General features: G+C 40.0%; 1 protein-coding gene across 1 annotated transcript; it reads left to right on the top strand.

The window, feature by feature from the left end:
- Window positions 1-2427: 2427 nt before the first annotated feature.
- On the top strand, window positions 2428-21701 carry dynlrb1 (dynein, light chain, roadblock-type 1). Its single transcript, XM_088337400.1, has 4 exons — window positions 2428-2567; window positions 7944-8019; window positions 15350-15517; window positions 21482-21701. Exons 1-4 carry the CDS (start codon window positions 2565-2567, stop codon window positions 21523-21525), a joined length of 291 nt encoding a protein of 96 aa, XP_088193526.1. The 5' UTR covers window positions 2428-2564; the 3' UTR covers window positions 21526-21701.
- Window positions 21702-22012: the final 311 nt, after the last annotated feature.

Raw genomic sequence — 22012 nt, 5'->3', positions numbered from 1 at the left:
GTCTTAGGTGGGGGAAACGGTGTGCCATCGACACTGCGTATAGTGCCGGTGGGGCGCTGCTGACCTCGACCAGGGACGTTGTGAATCAGTGGGCGGAACACTTCGAAGACCTCCTCAATCCCACCGACATGTCTTCCTCTGGGGAAGCAGAGTCAGGGGACTCTGACTTGGGCTCCCACATCTCTGGGGTTGAAGTCCCCGAGGTGGTCAAAAAGCTCCTCGGTGGCAGGTGGCGGGGAGTCGATGAGATCCGCCCGCAGTTCATTAAGGCTCTGAATGTTGTGGGGGTTTCATGGTTGACACGCCTCTGCCACATCGCGTGGACATCGGGGACAGTGCCTCTGGACTGGCAGACTGGGGTGGTGGTTCCCCTCTTTAAGAAGGGGGACCGGAGAGTGTGTTCCAACTACAGGGGAATCGCACTTCTCAGCCTGCCTGGTAAGGTCTATTCAGGGGTACTGGAGAGGAGGGTCCGCAAGAAGGTCGAATCTCCGATTCAGGAGGAACAGTGTTTTCGTCCTCGCCATGGAACACTGGACCAGCTCTACACACTCAGCAGGGTCCTTGAGGGTGCATGGGAGTTTGCCTGTGTTTTGTGGACTTGGAGAAGGCATTCGACCGTGTTCCTCTGGAGGCCCTGTGGGGGTGCTTCGGTAGTATGGGGTACCGCACAGTCTTATCCAGGCTGTGCGGTCCCTGTATGCCCGGTGTCAGAGTCTGGTCCGCATTGCCGGCAGTAAGTCGGATTCGTTCCCGGTGAGGGTTGGACTCCGCCAGGGCTGCCCTTTGTCACCGATTCTGTTCATAACTTTTATGGACAGAATTTCTAGGCGCAGCCTTGGTGGGGATGGAGTCCGGTTTGGGGGCCTCAGCATTGCGTCACTGCTTTTTGCAGATGAAATGGTGCTGTTGGCTTCCTCAGGCCGTGATCGTCAGCTTTCACTGGAGTGATTCGCAGCCGAGTGTGAACGGGATCGGCACCTTTAAATCCAAGACCATGGTACTCAGTCGGAAAAGGGTGGCATGCTCCCTCTGGGTTGGGGATGAGATCTTGCCCCAAGTGGAGGAGTTCAAGTATCTTGGGGTCTTGTTCACGAGTGAGGGTAGGATGGAACAGGAGATCAACAGACGGGTCGGTGCAGCGTATGCCGTTATTCGGACCCTATACCGGTCTGTCGTGGTGAAGGGGGAACTGAGCCGAAAGGCAAAGCTCTCGATCTACTGGTCGATCTACGTTCCTACCCTCACCTTTGGTCATGAACTTTGGGTCATGACCGAAAGAACACGATCCCGGATACAAGTGGCCGAAATGAGATTCCTCCGCAGGGTGTCTGGGTTTTCCCTTAGAGATAAGGTGAGAAGCTCAGTCATCCGGGAGGGACTCTGTGTAGAGCCACTGTTCCTCCGCATTGAGAGGAGCCAGTTGAGGTGGCTCGGGCATCTGATAAGGATGTCTCCTGCACGCCTCCCTCGGGAGGTGTTCCGGGCACGTCCCACCGGCAGGAGGCCCCGAGGGTGACCCAGGACACGCTGGAGAGATTATGTCTCTCGGCTGGCTTGGGAACGCCTCGGGATCCCGTCGGATGAGCTGGAGGAGGTGGCTGGGGATAGGGACGTAGGGGCTTCCCTTTTAAGGCTGCTGCACCCGCGGCCCGACCTCGGATATGCGGAAGATAATGGATGGATGGAGATATATATATCATCTCATCTCATTAGCCGTACCGCTTATCCTCATTAGGGTCGCGGGGGTGCTGGAGCCCATCCCAGCAATCATCGGGCAGTGGGCAGGGGACACCCTGAACTGGTTGCCAGCCAATCGCAGATATATATATATATATATATATATATATATATATATTCAAATTAAAATTAGAGCGCTCGTCTTGGGATCAAGAGTTTGCAGGTTCGATTCCCGGCTCCTCCGTGTTTTATATTGAAGTGTCCTTGGGCAAGACACTGAATCCCTAATGCCCCCAATAAGCAGGTAGGCGCCTTGCATGGCTGACTCCCCATTGGTGTGTTAGTGTGTGTGTGAATGGGTATGTGTGAAGCACATTGTAAAGCGCTTTGGGAAGTCTTCATTGACTTTAAAAGCGCTCTATAAATGCAGATAATTTACCATTTCAGTAGTAACAGCACGTGTTGGTGTTACCTGCATTAATATCAGTTGTAAAAATAGCAAGTAATTACGTACATAAATAACTGTGGCCTTGACCCAACCAATACCGCCGCCATGTAGGCACGCTAGTTAGTGGCATGCCACAGCGTGCTGACGTTTCTAAATCTTCTATAGATATCTGTGGTGTTGCCACAATGTCTCTAAGAGATTTCCCCGCCAATACGACGTCACTGACCATGAACTGACCAGTGTGAAAGTAAACTGTTTTTTGTTTGGTTCTTAGTGACGTCATGTAAACATGTTTTATTCCTGCCGCCAGTAGAATGCGCTATTGCCCTTGACAACCGACAAAGGGGACGAAAAAGAAATCCAAACCGGAAGTTCTCTCCTATTTCAATTTCTCACGTAAATCTTATTACAATTTTTTCCCTCAGCAGCACTCTAAATGGTAAGAAAAGATGATAATGCCATCCTCTTGTATTTACGGACAGTCTTGAATTCGTGATGTCTATGAGTGCAGTGTGTTTTTTGTTAATTATTATTTTGGCCTGGCTACCGTCAAGGGATTTTTTTGTTTTTTTTTATTGTTTGTTGTTGCTTGGGCGTTGTCATGTTGATATCGTCACTTGAGCAAAAACACTTCATTATTTATTTTACTATTCATTATTACTAGTATTGAATTCTAAGTCTGAGCATTTGTGGGTTGTAGCATTCTAGTTCTTCCGTATATCACTACACTCTTGTTACAATGCAATATTCTTTTACATTACATTCTTATTATATCTTAACACACTTTTTCTTAGCACGACTTTGTAATTTTTTCATACCTTCTTATCCTGACCGTCATTTATCTAATTTCTTCAAAGTCTTTAGTACTTGTTTTACACTGGAGTGCCACTTCTACATACAGTTACATACGGTGGTTCACAACGATGATATCAATTACGATTTTTGTTTTAATCTCGTCAAGGAGAAAATCTTGAGTAATTTTTGGAGCTGCTGAAATTGCACCCAATATTCAACAAACATGTGACATAAATTTGATCGAATAGTCTTTGTCATTAGTATCAACATTGTGAAAAACGGTCTATGCAACAAGATTAGACTTGGCTCTTCAGGGTAAACATGTGATGAAGACTAACTCTTTATTTACGAAGTATCATGCAGACCGCCTGGAATTTTCAGAAATCATGCTATGTTTTGGTCATTTTTTTTTCAGAACAACCAAAACTTTCAATATCTGGCATTATATATACCATAATTATGAGCTAAGAAATTGTAATAAAAGTTCTAAATGAAAAACAGAATAAAAAAAAAAACTACTTTTTTGGATGATAAAATATATACCGGTATACTAAAAGGTTTTTGAGTCTTGCTCTCTCAGTTGTCCATATATTGTCTAGGGCTGCAACTAACGCTTATTTATATGAATCTGTCAATTAATTTATTTTAATTAACCAATGAACCAGGATTTTAAAAAAACACATTCTCAATTCCTCCCCTTAATTCAATTAAAGAAGTTTTATACAGATAGAAAAATAGTGCAAGATACAACAGAATATTCTATAATCCATCCATTCATTATCTGCACCACTTATCCTCAGTAGGGTTGCGGTGTCAGTAGGGTCGCGGGGATATATTATAATATTAAACAATAAAAAAAAGAAATCCAAATATTTATCAATTAACTTGACAATAAACCAAAATACCTACAAACATATGCTTATACACCTGCAAATATATAGGATTTTTTGCCCTACCACATTTTTCTAAGATCATATTATATTTGGAATTATCATACCAAACAAAAAATAGATAGCAGCACATTTTGTGTTTAGCAGGTTTTTTTCATCCACAAAAAATGTATATAAAGAAATGTTAACCCACTTTTCAAAATGTTGTCAACACATTTGTTAATTTGTTTGAATCTTTGAATAGGATAAACATTCCCAATATGAAAAAGGCTTCAAGTTATTGTCTCACCTGTTTTCCGGCTAAGATGCCCATGCTACACTCTTGCGGGAATTTGATCGCAAAAAAAAAATAATTTTGGCGAGAATAAAAACCTATTTCTGTCTGTTCCAACTCAGATTATTCAATGTAAATAACACTTTCAGTGATTATTTCAGTTTCGGACAAAATTTAAGGGCGTTATATTTCAAAACAGTCCATATTCTCCATAACGTTTCAAGAACAGCATTCAATTTACTCTAGGTACGTCTTGGATTGGGATTTTAGGCAAATTTTGTTGGAATGGTAAAGGGTTAAGAAACTTTTTTATATAAACTGTCTTTGCGTCCCACTGCCGGACCAAAGTGAACGATGATGACTGTCAAACACAATTGCACTTGAACATTTACTGATTTAATTATGCTGCTATTGATTTTGATTTTACCTTGTCTGAACTTTTACTATATATTGGGTTATCTATGAGTAATGGGTTTTTATCTAAATTTACTTTGAATATTTATAGACCTTTGCATTTTCTGTTAACTGTGAATGGATGGATGACTGGACGCTCCAAACGAAGTTTCGTTGTTCTTTGACAATGACCATACATTTTCTAAACTGAATTGAACTGAACTGAAGTGATATGCATAAAAAACTGGTAGCTGGCTCTTTGCGCTAGTCATGCACAAAAAATATTATCTGCCTTAAAAAAGGTAATATACTCCTGATCTATTGTCATGTCTAACATATGCTAATTAGATTCATCAGCGATATAAATGTAAATGTACTGATTTATACAGTCCTTTACAACAATCCAATCAAGTGATTTAAAAATAGGAGAGATATACGCATGTCTGCTGGTGTTGGTTAAAATAAAGGGCAGAAGCGTTCTGCCCAAGAAGAAGGCTACTGATATACGACTGGTAAATGGCAACATTAAGCGCATTGCAATAATCCAACATTGAGCTTATTAAGGCATGTATGGCTTTCTCGCAAGTCAGGACATCTTAAAAACAATTTAACTTTTGCTAAAAGACACCGCTGAAAGAAGCTCGTCCTCGCAACATTGTATATATGTTTGTCTGAGGTGACTGTCAAAAGTCACACCCAGGTTTCTGACAGTTGAACTCAACAAAAAAGACAGGGTGCAAAGACAGGTCATCATGGTATCCCCAAACACCATATATTGACTTCTGTCTTTGTTTCAATCAAGACAATGTATTTTGTTATAATGGTGGCCTGTTACACCGCAATCCACACAGCTGTTTGATGTAAATTATGGAAAGTTGATGAAATAAATAAAGAAGGATTTGGAAAGATGGGAAATTTTGCCCTTAAGCCTTATCAGAAGGGTAGAAACAATTAGAATGAACATATTACCAAGAATATTATTTCTTTTTCAATCTCTTCCTATTCTGATCCCGGCATCCACATTTAAAGTGTTAAATAAATTGATATCAAAATTCCTTTGGCAAAATAAGAAACCTAGAATAAAATCCAAAACCCTTTTAGCTTCTAAAGAAAAAGGGGGCCTAGACCTACCCGATATTATTATTGAGCGGCCCTTATTTTGTGGATTACTAGAGACAAAAATACAATATGGGTGGACACGGAATAGCAGTCTTGTCCAAATGTGCCTGTGGAATCCTTACCATTCATATCAGTAGTGATGTGGAAGAAGTTGAAAATCCAGAATGAATGGATTAAGGGAACTATTAAAACAATCCCCGAAAAATAAAAATATCAAGGCCTGTGAATAGGGCTACAAAAATTGCGAAAAACCCAGACTTTAAACCTGGAGTTATGGATGTAGGATTTGAAAAATGGGCCCAAAAAGGATTGATGTTGATTACCCAAATGTTCGAAGGACAGGCAATGAAATCGTTCGAACAACTCCAACAAATGGTAAACGATCTCCATTTATACAGCGCTTTTCAAGTCCATGAAGACCTCCCAAAGCGCTTTACAATCTGCTTCACACTTACCCATTCACACACACACTCACACACCAATAGCGGCCATGCAGCCATGCAAGGCACAGACCTGCTTATTGGGGGCATTAGGGATTCAGTGTCTTGCCCAAGCACACTTCGACATATAACACGGAGAAGCCGGGAATCGAACCTGCGATCACTTCATCCCAAGACAAGCGCTCTACAAGAATTTGACCTACCTAGAAATGATTTTTACAAATATTTGCAACTAAGGCATTACCTCCAGAAACATGATGAATGGGGGAAAATATGTAAGGAGCCAACTAAAGTTGAAGAATTATTATTATCATACTCAAAAGGACAATTAATCAAGAGGGTTATCTCAAAATTGCATAAAGCTCTGCGGATTGATCTCTGTAATGAGAGGGTGGTTAAGGGAAAATGGAAACAAGAAGCTAATGTAGCGATAAAAGATGACGAATGGGATAAAACTTTGAAAGAGGGACACAAAATAACCAGCAGTCCGACATGGAGGGAGTTTGAATGGAAAGTAAAAATGCGATTCTTCTAAACACCCTCTATCACTTCAAAATATAAAAATACCTCCAATCTATGTTGGCATAACTGTGGGAGGTCGGAGATTTCACGCATATTTTCTGGAATTGCCCTGTAATATTAAATTTTTGGAGAAGTATTCGGACAGAGATAAAATTAATTATTGGTTGGGAGTTTGGTTGGACCCAGTGACCTATGGATTCTGAATTTTACCAGATGAATTATTGACTGGTCAACATAAATATGTACTAAGGGTTATGCTTCTGGTAGCAGAGAAAATGATCACAGCTTCCTGGCTGAAACCACAACCTCCTGACATAAAACAATGGAGAGAAAAATTAAAGCAAAAGTACATTATGGAAAAAGTCACTGCAAGACTTCAACTGAAACTAGATCAATTCAAGAAAAGATGGAAGCTTATTACACAATTTTTACTTGATGTCTAAAGACCTCACCTTTTATTTTATAATTTTTGTTTGTGGTTGTTTCCTTTGTTATTTATGGGTATGTCAATTGTATACATTTTTGTTTGTGTTGCTGTATGATGAATGAATCAACCCTCTGTCTGTGTGTGTGAGAAATAAAAAGTTATAAAAAAAAAAAAATAACGGTGGCCTGTCGAGCCTTTTGAGACTTTGTGATGAAGAGAAAGGTGGGCGCGTTTGACATGGGGAACTTTTTTTCTGTCTAAAAATAAAGTGCAATTGAACCTCAACTACATTAGGTGGCAGCAGCTCTCTCATTGGCAGTGTGAATTTGGTGGTAAAGCATCCACGCTTTGCACTTACATAGCCAAGAGAATGAGTATGAAGTGCAGACATAAGGTATTGCAAACCCTCCATTGACACCATTAAAAAATATATTTAACTGAGATGAGAAGACAGGAAAAGAAAGACTCGGATAAAGAGAAAAATGAAAGCCCCCCCCCCTAAAAGTATAGAAGAGGAAATTTACCAAAACATATGTAGCAGCTTCTTGGGGACCGCTGTGTCAGACGATATTACCTGTGTGCTTGCTATCGTTAAAAATGTTGGCAGCAGACCGCATGAAGCCAAATAAAAAAAGCTATCAATTAATACCAAAATCAGGCTGATAAGACGCTTTTTGGGGCAGGGGAGGAGGGCGCAAAAGTTGTTCTTCCGATGGAGGTGTGTGACAGAAAATAATTGAGAAGCCAAAGCTCTGAACCCTGAAATCATGACTTGATTTGACCAGCAGCTTTCAGGTTGTTTATCCTGAAAACTCTCAGAAAGTGGAGTGGCTGCTGGGCCTTCCCTGCCAAAGCCCTTGTGTTGACTCAATCAGGATGATATGTTCGATATTTTTGATTATCGAATTGTAATTTCTCATCAGATGTGCCTTCATGTGATTGATTTATTGTGCAGGCTGAAGTGGAGGAGACCCTCAAGAGGATTCTTGGACAGAAAGGAGTTCAGGGCCTCATTATTGTCAACTCAGACGGTGAGATTACTGTACACTCCCTTCAGTTCCAAGTAGCAATCGGAATTTCGTCTGATTTCTGAGAACCAGCTTTGTCTGCTCGACTTGCTAAAAAAGGTTGCTCTCTCATTTTCCAAACGGCTCTTCAGATTACTTTTGAGGGCTTGGAGGGGGTGGTTAAAGGCTATTCAAGTAAACATGACTTGACTTCTTTTATTACCTTAAATAATCCTATTGGTAAATTGAGAAATGTTTTTCCATATACAATTTGTAGTACAGGATGTAGTACAGGTCATCCATTTTGGTTTACTTTTGCTGTAATTTTGGATTTGACTATATTTTTAACCTGTTTTTAAAGTTATACTACCTATTTTTTTATTTTCTGGAAAAATAACAAATACTTCTTAAAATTAGCACAGATGATCCAAAAATTAATTTTTTTTTACTATGATAAGACTTTATTTAAGTAAAAACCTTTACTTTATTATTTTGTATGTATTTTTTTTGTTTACAGTGCATTATTAAACAGCTTCATCAAACAAAATATTCTATTAGATATACTGTACTATGTCATCAGCAGATAATTTGTATATAAAAAGCAAAAAGTATTCTTCTGTCACCTACTGATATGGATGCATGTTATAGTTACTCAAGTGATTATTGGATGAAAGTAAAGATAGTGGCCAAAGGTATGCATTTGTAAAGATAAAATTGGGGAATTTTCTGCGGCACACTAGACGAGGCCTCGCAGCATATTAGTGTGCCCCGGCACACTGGTTGAAAAACTCTGTATTAGTGCAAAGATTTCGTATCCATTATGGACATTTTTTATGGCCCATACAAACAATTAAGATAGTGTTTTCCAGCGGTAAAAGCTACATATTACTGTCATTTTATCCACCACCTACGTTAGAGCTTTTCTCTTCAGATCCCAAAATATATTTGCGATTTATTTAACATCTAAAAATCATATGTCTTGATAAATGCACACATTTTTGTGATCTACAAAATACATGACTCAAACTGATTTCTTCTTTTAATGGTACTGGAGAAATTGAAAAATTGGCTCTAAAAGTCCTGTGCAAGTCTTGTGCAACATTGGCAACTTTTCTGTTGACCCACGCAATCAATTTGAGCAAGAAGCATGAACAGTTTATCTTTGGAGACTGCTCCCTTCTGTTAAGTCGCCACCATGCAGTTCTCATTTCTCATTAGTTTTTGTCAAGTCATGTTTATTTCTGGGTTCGAACGGGGTCTTGAAATCCTTGAAAATTCTTCAATTCTAATATTGTGTTTTCAAAGCCAGTAAAATGCTTGGAAGAGGACAGGTCTATTTAGAAAACTGTCTCTTTTGGCTATGCTCACTGAGAAGATTTTGTTGTTTTTAATTATATATTATTGACTGGGAGGTTCGGGTTCGCGCCCCGGCCGAGTCATTCCTAAGACTTAAAAAGTGGTCGGCGGCGCCCTCTGTTGGCTGCGGCTGCATCGGCTCGCTACAACGGGTCAGGTGCAATCGACATTTCGTTCTGTGTACATTGTTAAACAGAATGACAATACAAGGAAATTATTATTATTATTATTATTAATGATAAGAAGGAGTTATTCACCAAAGTATTTAGTAATTTCATGTGTTTTTAAGCATTAGAAAAAATAAACAAAACAAGTTTAGCTTTTTACACATTGAACAGATTTAAAGTCACAACAAAATTCCTGAAAATGCAAAACAATGAAATAAAAATTAAAAATGTTAACTCTTTGGTGCTATAAATAAATGATAAAATACAAATAAAACCTAGTTCTATTTCAACCTATTTGGACACAGATCCTCCGAATACCACTCAAAAATAAATTAAAATAAGCTAAATAATAAGCAAATGATCAGTAGTCTCTAAGATTGAATACACTCTGCTCCAGAGCGATCAATAACATAAAAATGATTCAAAATTTGGCTCTTTCTATGGCGTTTTATACATTCGGTATTTTCTTTTTTTTTGTCCTCTGTATTGAACTCTATTATTACCCAACCCCTATAGAGCCCTTTCTGTGTTTGAAAACAATTGTGACGTTTTGAAGCTGTGCGTGCATTGTTGAAGCAGAATGGCAGAGTTAATGTCAGTTTATAGCAGCCCATTGACACAAAAAGATCATAGATGGGAACAGCTCAAAATCGCATTGTATGTGCCACCAGCACAATAGCAACTTTATTTTAGTCATCAAAGTCAACAACAACCAAAAAACTTTCTTTTGATCGGCACTGGATTTCTTCCTTTGGTGGCACTGGAAAATTTTGACTTAAAATTGCTTGAAAAGTGCTTGAATTAGGCCATGAAAAAGCTGTGCTAACCCGTTTATTTTTTGTGACGCCCTTATTCAAAAGAGGTTTCAAAGGGCTGTACAGAGTATAGACTACTATAATACTATCCCCTGATCTAAAACCTACATGAGGGCAAGGAAAAAACTCTAAAACCTCAGGATGAGGAAATAAAACCTTGAGAATGCATACCTGTCAACCTGTACGTTTTTGCCGTATAAAGTACGTTTATTATGCATTTTAAGATGTGTATAACCTACAACAAAATCTGTACGGAAAAAACGCAAATTTGTCAATTATGGGTACCATCCGGTATATACCGACCATAATGAAACGGCAAATCAATCAAGTTAAACGAGTTCGCGGCAGTAGCCTCTATCTCGGTATCGTTTTCTTCATTACAAACGAAGCGAGCGTTTGATGCTACTGTGCGCATGCGTCTGCCGCTGTAGTGCCTAATTTCGACTCCCCTGCAAAATTCTCCCCCCCTCGGTGAACGTTCATTCTGCTGCGCTTCCGACAATAGCGATCGTATTCTATATAATAAGCTTATTAAAACAATAAAGCTATTGCGTTCACGCTAGGGGGGAGGATTTTGCAGGGGTGTCGAAATTAGGCACTACACCAGAAGACTCCTCAACACCTGCAGAAGTGATGTTTTGCCATTTCATCGCAGAGCACAACATACCTCCAACAGTTGCCGATCACTTCACAAGGCTTATGAAAAACATATTTCCCAGTCACAAGGCTGCAAAAGTTTGTATTTTCTGTCCCTGTTAAATAGTCTATTTGAAATTCAAAATACAAGCATCAGTGGTTGATATTGTGGTTTGGTTTACAAAATAGAAATGCCACCTAATTTTTTTCCTCCCAAAAATATCTGTATTTACAAATTTAGATTTTAAAGTGTTATTAATGGATATTCTAGTTACTAGAATATATATTATAGTTAGTTTTTTTTTTTTTTTTGCTATTTATTTCCCTTTTATTTTCTTTGTTATTGTATGTGTGTGTCTTGCTGTCGGTCCCCCCCTCTTGACGGATATGACCAATGTAGATAGATAGTTATGCTGATAACAATTGTTCCTGATTTTTTAATTTTATTATTAAGAATATGTAGAGAATGATATAACGAAACACATGTACAATATAGCATGTCAAACTACATAAGTAAAGACGTTTGAAAAAAACAATGGTGTAAGATTATTTTGTAAGGGAAAATACGACCGTTTGTAAGGGCATGGAGCCGTGGAGGTTGACAGGTATAAGAATGGGCCTTCCAGGATGACCAGGCTTCAATGGATGTTGTAAGGGTTTTAAAAGACAATACACAGACATCATCAACATGAAATATGAGCAATCACAGAATGTCCGCGGGTCAACATTGGTCATTGGCTATTGAATATAAGTGTGTTTAAAGCCTAGATTAAAAATCAAAACTTATCTGGCCATGTGCGAAAAAGCAATTTCCTCTTGAACCTAGTGGCACCTTTGACTGTGATGACAGTAATCAAACATTTATGACAATTTGTAATGAGTCTTAAACAAGTCTGTGAAGTAATTTTGGCCCACTCTTCTTTGCAAAATTGTTTCAAATCTGCCCTAATGGTGGTTCCTATCTCATAAGTGGTATGTTGTTAAAAAGTAAAAATTAAAGGTCACATTCAAGTCAAGTCACATTTTTTTGTTTTGCCCTTAATCACAAGATGTCTAAAATGACTGCACAGGATTACAATTACACCTTTACCTGATCTTAAACCAACATGCTGGCAAGGAAAAACTCAAAACTTCAGTACAAGGAAAATAAGCAACCTTGAGAAGGGGCCTCACAAGTGGTAGTCCCCCATCCAGGATGACCAGGGTGCAATAGATTTACCATTGTGAACATCAATAAAAGAAAACAATCGGTAACATGTTGAAATTTGTCCAGTAAGTGCAATGACGCCTAAGCCTGTAAAATAGTCAAAAAAGTACATAACCGCAACGACGCAGCTTCCCATCTCTGCTGGCTAGTCAATGCAGGCGTTGACATGCTTCAGGTCCAGATGCTGGTCAGCTGACTCATCTCAAATCTTCCTTCTCCTTCCTATCACCACAAGCCAGGCAGTCGGAAAAAGACAGTAAAAGAAAAGTATGAGGTGGGCTTCAATCATAAGCTATTGAATAGAAGCGGGTCTTAAGTCTAGATTGAAAAACTTCCACTGAAGTTGTAGATCTTATCTCCGGAAGCGGCGCTTTCCACAGCACCTGGGCCCGGATGAAGAACGCTCTCGAACCTGCAGACTTCTTCTTGGCTCGTGGAGTCACAAGCAGACCAGCATTTTCAGAGCAGAGGCTCCGTGCAGGAACATAGGGGGAAACCAAATCTGAGAGATAAGAGGGCGCACGTCCATGCAATTATTTGTATGTTGGTAAGAGAACTTTAAAGTCACATCTTAAGTGGACTGGTAGCCAGTGCAAGTTAGCTAATATAGGAGTAATATGTTCAAACTTTTTTGTCTCAGTCAAAAGTCTCACTGCCTCATTTTGAACCAGCTGCAAGTTTTTGATGCTAAACATTGGGAAACCGGAAAGCAATACATTACAGTAATCAAGCCGAGAAGTAATGAACGCATGAATTATAACCTCTGTATCTAATTGAGACAAGACGAGTACAAAAGCTACTCAAGTAATATTTTTCACATGTAACTGAAACCACAGATTAGGATCAAATATAACACCTAGATTTTTGACCGAGTCGCTATGGGAAATTACATTTGTTGAGGTTCAGGGCAGTGTTTGAGAACAAATCACGAAAATGAGCTGGACCAACAACCAACCAATCAACATTTCAGTTTTTTTTTTTGGTTAAGGTGGAAACAATTAAGTGACATCCATCTTTGTATCCCAGTAAGGCAGGCCTGCAGATTTCCTCAACTTAACTGACCAGTTGTCGTCAGTTGCAGATGTAGTTGAGTGTTATCTGCATAGCAATGGAAACTAATATTATACTTGCGGAATATCACCAAGTGGAAGCATATAAATATTAGAAAGAAGGGGGCCAAGTACAGCGACCTGTGGACATCAGAATGTTTAGAGGTCAGATTTGCGTAGTTAACACATTGCGTCCTGTCTGACAGGTAGGACCTAAACCACGAGAGTACGATTCCTGAGATACCGATACATTTTTCCAGATAAACAAGTAATATTTTGTGGTCCACGGTATCAAAAGCAGCACTGACATCCAGCAGCAGTAGCATTGACGAGGCACCGGAATCTATTGCTAAGGGCCCGGTCACACAGCCGTTTGCGGCTGAATCACGGCCAGAAATTTCTGCCTGTGAGGCGGACGCTATTGGACGCTTTGAGATCGCCATACAGACGAGATACAGCAGTGCTTAACACGCGGTCGGAAATTCATGCGCGGTTGGCAGCGCGAAAAAGTTTTGCGCTGCTCAATACCTTAGAGCACGGGTACACAGCCTTTCACGGGCGTATCGAGGCTGAATCACGACCAGAAATTTCTGGCCGTGTAGCAGACGCTGTTGGGCGCTTTGAGACTGGCATATAGACGAGATACAGCAGTGCTTTACACGCGGTCGGAAATTCACACGCGGTTGGCCGCGCGAAAAAGTTTTGCGCTGCTCAAAACTTTAGACCACGTGTTAACTGCGGGCGGCACACGAGGTAATGACGCGGAAATTACGCGGAACGACGTGCTCTGGCCGCGGCCAGGGCGTGGTTACACATGGGTAGGACGCGAAATTTCAGCGGGTAATCGTGGGTGGAGCACGGTCATTGCATGTTCCGCGCCTGTATCGCGGTGTTATTACATGAAATTAGCGTGTTACGCGTGTGACGGTCAAACGCCTTTCTCCACGTATATACAGCGCGATTTGCCGAGCACACGTCAGTTGTGCTCAAGACGTCAAGGGGTGGACATGGATCCCCGTCACCGTAGTGACCTCGTCTTAATCCATTTTTATTTCTTGACATTTATTTTCATTTCATAACAAGATAATAAAATCAAAATGAAAAACTATTACAATAATAACATATTGGCTTCTTCGGTGCCATAGCTTGAAATCTTGATCTTCACGGGACTGTGTCTTGAGCGGTTATGATTTCTACAGCCCGGTGTTATGCCGAGAAATGCATCCCTGCCGAGATTTGCATCCCCTCGCTACTACAACCACTTTTACCTCGTTTTATCTCACTTTTATATCACTTTTAGGGAATGTAATGGCGAACATAACCAAAACCACTTCGTCTTGCATTTGTTGGGAATGTAATACAACTTAAACCATTCCGTCTTTGTTTTTGTTGTGAACGTAATCGAACGGTAATGCACACCGTATATAAAATCCTCCCCCCCTCGCGTGAACGCGCATTCTGCTGCGCTTCCACAAAAGCGATCGTATTCTATATAAAACTCTTATTAAAACAATAAAGCGAGCTAATTATAACAATTGGGAGATCCTAGTCTATATAACGCGTTTATTTAAACAATAAAGTGCGATCGTATTCTACAAAATGCGTTTGTTAACGCGGATGAAAAAGTCACCAACGTCAATGCACGCTTCCAACAAAAGTGATCGCAGCAGAATGCGTGTTCACGCGAGGGGGGGGGGTTGCGTAGGAGTCGGATTTGGGCACAACACCGGCTCGGGAGCTTTTATACCCGTGGTCCACACGAGAAAATGACGCGGAAATGACGCGATGAGGAAGCGGAACAGTCGCCGGCGTCTGTTTTGCGGGCATACCACCGATGAACAGCGGGTTGGCCAATTTTGTGCATTTTCCATTGCGGGCAACCACGGGCAAAAAAAAACCCGCAAAATTTTACCCGCGATACAGACGCAAACGGCTGTGTGACCGGGCCCTAAGAGGAGATCAGTGGTTACTTTAGCCAGGGCTGTCTCAGTGGAGTGATTTTCTCTAAATGCTGACTGGACAGTTTCAAAGAGATTATTTTCAGACATAAAGTCGTTCAGCTGCTGTGTAATGACCTCTTCAAGTAATTTTGCAAAAAGAAGTATTTCTATTTATTTGTGTCAGGAATTCCCATCCGCTCGACTTTGGACAACAGCAGCACGGTTCATTACGCGGGCCTGATCCACCAGCTGGTCATGAAGGCACGCAGCACCATCCGTGACATCGACCCACTCAATGACCTTACCTTTCTGCGACTGCGATCCAAGAAGAACGAGATTATGATTGCACCAGGTCAGTCCCCGCTAGTAACATTTGAATAGTTTTGTACAACGTTGGAAACATTATTTACAATATGATTATACATGGCATTCCAGGATAAACATGTAATAAAATGGTAAATGGTTTTCATTCATATAGCGCTTTTCAAGTCACTCACCAGCATTCCCATTCCTCAAACCTAATGTATTTCACTCCGAACAGCTCTAATAAAAATAAGAAAGAAGGACACAAGTGCTAAATAAAGGAAAGCACAAGGGCTTTTTGAACTCAGTTGGGCATTGTTGACACATACTTAATAGAGAAAATATTTTAACTTTTTGTGGACAACTCAAATGACACAAACCCAACTTAAATAATAATTAGGCAAAGATTTGTCTTAGTTGCATTAGCCGGAAATCTAACTCTGGCCTCCATAGGAGGCCAAAATAATACCACTAAATTCATGTCAATTTAATCTACAAATTCCTCCAACTTTCATTGAGATGGTGCGCAATTGCAAGTCTGTATCTGGACGCAGGTTTTGTACAGGTGCTTGAAGTTTTTGAAAATGCTTGAATTTTAAGGTTGTGTTTTGAAGGATTTAAGTGTTTTAATTTTGACTGGATTGATTGTAAATGCTTAAAATTGTTGCCATGTTTCTCAACATGTCTGCTTAAAAATAATGTCGACACTGCTTTCTGGTGTCTTCGTTTTGCCATTACATTTCTTCACTCATAATTAACGGCAACTCGCATAAGTTTCTATGGCATTGTCCTATGACGCGTCATCGCCCCCAAGGGTCACGCCTAAGAGGACAGGTGCATGCTACACCTAAACAGGGCACTATGAAATGTCTTAGTGAAAGTATTACGTTTCAAGTCAGGTTTTTTGTATAGCCCTTAATCACATGGAGTCTCAAAGGGCTGCACAGACCACAGATTATTGCCAAATACAGTATATCACATCATCTAAAATCTACATGAGGGCAAGGAAAAACTCAAAAACCTCAGCACGGGGAAAATGAACTCAGGAGGTAAAGCACTTACCTTGGGATCAAGAGGTCGCAGGTTCGATTACCGGCTCCTCCGTGTTATATGTCAAAGTGTCCTTGTCCTTTTCTAAAGATGAGGACTCTAGCATTCTTTTGATACGTCCTATGCCTATCTAGGTACAGACATTAATTTTCTGTATGCTTTCAAAAATGAGTCAAAATTGCAAAAATTGGCTGTGACCCGGACTTTCTGTTGAAGAAAAACATCCGGCTTTGAATGAGTTTCAATTAAAGACATTAACTATGGGCCATGCAAAAAAATAGGCAGCATTTCTCAGTGGTAAATTGTAATCCTGCAGCTGAAAATGCAAGTTACATATTAATGTAATTTTTTTATTACATCAATTTAAGGAGGGATTTGTCTCAAAATTATATACACACGTACAGTTCAGATCCACAAATATATTTGCGATTTACTCAAGATCTAAAAATCATGTGTCTTGATAAATGTGTGCAAGATTAAAAATCACATGCGAAAATCACAGATATATTTGTGGATCTGCAAAATACATGATTCACACCAGATTTTTTTCTTCTAATTGTATTGGAGAAATTGAAAAATTGATTTTGAAAGGGCTTGAATTCGACCATCAAAAAGGTGTACGAACCATGCATTAAGCTTGACCCATAGGGGGTATTGATGTTTCACAGCACAATGCCACACAAACTAATGCCAGCTACCGTTCATCACGAAGGAACAAGAAATCCAGTGGCAAAATGAAGAGCAGTTTTAAACCGATTTGTGAAAATCAAAGGTACATTCACATTAGATTATTTTTCTTATTGTACTGGAGAAATGGAAAAATCGATTTTGAAAGTCCTTAAAAAGGTCTTGAATTTGACCATGAAAGGTGTATGGACCATGCATCAGGCTTGACCCACAGGGGTCGATGATGTTTCTGAACAATGCCACACAAACTAATGCCAACTGCCCTTAATCACAAAGGAAGAAATCCAATGGCAAAGTGAAGAGCAGTGTTGGCGTCATTCTTAAACAGACTTGTGAAACAATTTCAAGCATTAACAAGTACTTGACCCCAAATTCCATCACTTTTCAATCCTTGAAAACACAACATTAAAATTTAAGCATTTAAGGATTTCAAGCTCTAGTACAAACCCTACAGTTTAAAAATGCAACAGGCCAAATGTCATCGTGTGGAGATGATTCTAATACTTCCAAATTATACAGTTGTTCTCAGTATCAATTGTTTTGCTTGTTTCAATGTTCGTTTTTGGCATTGCTAGTATCTGTGCTCTTTAACTTAAGGTGCGTCGTTTTAGGACTTCCTAAAAAAGTTGAACATTTTCTCTGTTGTCCAGTGGTTAGCACATTCGGCCAACACGCAAAAAGTCCATGGTTCAAACCGGGTGGAAACATTTGTTGGCCTGGACAGAGATGAGCGCCACCAGGCTGTACTTGCTAAAGACACACCAATTGTGCCCTTACGACCCTAGTGGTTAAGGGAACCCATATCCAACTGAGGTCAAAGATTCTTTATTAAAAAAAAATCCCCACCGCGCCTTACTTCTTTGTTATAAAGGGCTAAACAAATAAACATGACTTCACATGTACTTTCACGTGATGAAGAGCTTAATGTCATAAGCCAGGAGATGGTGGCAGCAAGTAAGTTACATATTCCGTACAGCTCCTTAAGGATTTACACTTTGTGTTGAGTCGAACAAGTTGTCATTATTACTATTTTCTTTTATTTTAATTATGTTGTATGTACTTCTGTGGCATTTGTTTCCTTGAAAATAGTTAATTTTGTATTGTTGTTTAACTGGTTCATGCCAATTTTGTTTTGTAATGTTCCATACATGCCAAACCTTTGACATGAAAGGCTGGTAGATTGTATTTTTTTTTTTTTTTTTTTTTTTGCGCCCAAAAAACGATCCTTTTTTAGTGTGCTTCATTTAAACAGATTTTTAATGCGATCGTTGGAGCGGTTCATCGCACAAAGACTTTGTCTTGCTTCAAAATAAAGGAACCGTTGACTAAAATACTGGTTTCAGGTCAATATGTTTTTTTAAGTTGTTTATAGGAACTGTACGCAATTTGGAACCTTTTTACTGACTGCCGCCATCTCCCGGCTTGTGTCATCATTCTAGCCTATATCAGCTCGTTCATGATGCGTGCAAGTACGTGCATTACTTAAACTTACTCAACTAAGTCAGTTAGTTCTTTGTTCCTTTTGTCTCTTTGTTTACTTATCCTCACTGTAAATGTGGAACTGGAGTCGTCCAATTTCGTTGTCACAGCATATCCCATGTTGTAACAATGACAATAAAGGCATATTCTTTTCTATTCTAAAGTTTGCTTTTTTCATCTTTCTTGTAGTATGGGTTGGCATGTACACCGTACTTTAAAAAGGCCTCTTCTTATTTTCACCATTTCTTTCACTTTCACAAGTATCTCACTCTCTCATCATCACTCTCCAGCACTGCCCCCCCTCTACATATCTCCTTCTTAATGTGTTCCACCCCGAACCGCTTTGCTCAAAGTAAGATAAAGTAGGTACAAAGTACCGCATTTTCCGCACTATAAGACGCACCGGATTATAAGGCGCTACAATGGGAACGTCGACAAAACAGTCAGATAGTTCAGTCAAACTTATTACCCCCCTAACATTCCCAAAGCTTGCAAAGAAGCAAATACGTGTCATAGACACGTGCGGATGCGGTGTCCGTACGATGTCACTCAAATGCATCGTTCCATCATTCGGAAGGTTAAAGTCTTGGGATTCAAGAAATGCCAACCATTCCTTAATTTCTATTTTCTTTTTCGCTCGCAACTTTGCTGTGCATATGACAATAAACACTTGGAATTGAGTATAATTTAAAAATAGACACTCTATTCCATCCATTATCACAGAAACATCGAGTTCAGTCTGAAACAAGATACACAGGGATCAGAATTTTCCGCGGATCCGCGGATTTCCGCTGTTTTTGAACCCCAAAGGCATTCCGACTTTTTCACTTTTTCTCTTGCGTAGCAAACAAATTCAAAATCCGACTGTCTCACCCTTTCCTTTATTGCTCTGGCGCACCCTGGCGGCCGTTAGAAAAATTGGCCGCATTGTTGCTCTCAAGCTGCAGGGACTGAACTGCATTTGAACTTATCTTGCAGTATTTACAAAAAAATCAGTTATGTGGGCAAATTATTTTAATCTTCTAAAAATGTTACTTAAATGATAAATATAAGCATGGTTTTGGACAAGTAAATTGCCTAAAACCCAGGAGCTTGGGGGGGGGGGATCTCCGCCCTGCTTTATTCCTGGACCCTGGCTATTTCAGCTGAAAATGAAAATCTCCATTCTGATCCCTGGATACAGGGACAATATTAAACCCGGAGTAGCTCACCGAAGTCGTTGTGTTCATAATAATGTGCAGCCAATGTCCTCTTATATCCGTGAGGGTAGTAAATCCAGGAGAATAAAATATTTATAAATACAGAATAGAAAAAAATGCTTTCTCTATGCCGTCAGCCACGTGCTATACGCATTTATCTTTTTGGGCCAATTGCAGGCTTTGTTTTGCCGTTCAAGCCAATGCCAGCCTGTAAATGATAAAAAGGATCCTCCCCTTAACCTCCGAATAACTTTAGCCAATAGTGATCCATTCAAATGATGATTGACACAATGGTTAGTCAATGAAACACCGGTAAACGAATCCCAGCATACACCGCGGACTACTGGGCGTTCGGGGGGAAATCTAGTCGGCGGCTGCAAGTTAGTTGCAAGACTTTGTGAATTAATATTGATCCATAAATAAGGCGCACTGTATTATAAGGCGCATGGTCAGCTTTTGAAAAAAATAAAGGCTTTTAGGTGCGCCTTATAGTGCGGAAAATACGGTAAGCAAGCAGATAGAGACGCTCCCCTACTTGCAACCATTCGACTTGCGTAAAACTGTAGATACGAACATTTTTTTGGGGATGTCGAAAAATATCCAGGCATTGCTGTAAGATAGATTTTGTAGTGTGTGGACCCTTTTCCGAGTAGAGGACATTACTGTAGTTCTTTTTTTCGACGCTACTGGCGTGTCCCGCTGTGAGAGGTCACCCAGCATCCACCCGTAAGTAAAAAAAATCTGATTTCCTTTTCCTACTTTGTATGTAAACATCTTTCCTTCACCGGCTCGTAATCGCACCGCTGCCACGTGTCGTTTTGTGGGGGTAATGGATTGCTCCTCCTTCCTGAAAAAACACTTACGGTCTCTTTGGAGAGCGACAACCATCAGCACCCGTCTATTGAAAATACACCGAACTCTCTCCAAAACTAAACTTTCGCGCTCCCTTACACTCTCCCGACATTCGTCGCCCTACTGACATCATTCATGCGCACCTCACATTCTACGCTTACACTATCTCCAGCGCTCTAAGAACTTTGACATTTTTAGTGTTTAATATCTCGTACATCCGTTCAATATGGTTGGTGGTAAGTGTAAAGAAGAGGCGAGTCCTTTCTTTTTAAATGAAAGTGAAATAAAAAAGCTTGATGCGGTTAAGAAAATGGTCTGACGTCTTTTTTTCGGCCACTTTTTACCAAGGAGTAGGACCTATTGCAAAAGTAAGTTAAACCTCACTTTATTTATCTTTATAGAGCATATTATTTTATGAAATGTTTATTTTTTCGTACAAAACAATACAGGTTACTGATACAAGCCTTAAACATATATAGCAATGAAGCAACTTACGAACAAATTAAACTTACGAGCGATCGTCCGGAACCTAACTCGTTCGTAAGTCGGGCAGCGTCTTTATGCGCCGTGCAAAACAAAGCATAAGGGTTCATTTGACTAATTTGGGCATTGTTTAAAAATACCTAAAAGATGAAAAAAAAAAAAAGTAACTTAAAACTTTTTTGACACCTCAAACCACGCACCCCACCTTATCACTAATGAAACCTGCTGTCTGCATTATTTCACCTGAGTTGTTATTTCTGCAGATAAGGACTATTTCATGATCGTCATTCAGAATCCATCGGACTGAAATCCCGAGACTGCGTTCCTGTTTTGAGCATGACAAGGAACAAATATAGCAGCAAGTTACTACTATCAACAGTTTTTGTCTTTGTACCTTCTCCTCCCTCCTGTTGCTATCTTATCACACATATAAATTGTATTCAATATTCAGATGATTGTAATAAAATTGTCTGATGAAATTCACCTGACTGTCTTCAAAGCTCAATATTTGTGATCAAGTTGGTTGAAAAACTTTTTTGTTAGAATGCTTTGTTTTGGTCAAACATGACAAATCATTGGGTCGAGGGCCCAAGCCTTCATGGACCCTAAGCAAAATTGGATTTGAAGCCCCCTTATTACTTGATCATTAGATAGATAGATAGATAGATAGATACTTTGTTCATCCCCGAAGGGAAATTCACATTTCCAGCAGCATCCCTGAGCTGAGAACAATCGAGAACAATCGAAAATAACACGGGAGCTGCTGGAGTGGCTGCCATTCGTGACGGCGCCGG

The sequence above is a fragment of the Urocampus carinirostris genome, chromosome 6, assembly GCF_059441175.1.
Source record: "Urocampus carinirostris isolate Australia breed hairy pipefish chromosome 6, RoL_Ucar_1.0, whole genome shotgun sequence".
Lineage (NCBI taxonomy): Eukaryota > Metazoa > Chordata > Actinopteri > Syngnathiformes > Syngnathidae > Urocampus > Urocampus carinirostris.
Note: the sequence above shows the minus strand (reverse complement) of the source record. Positions and strands in the feature narration are given on the sequence as shown.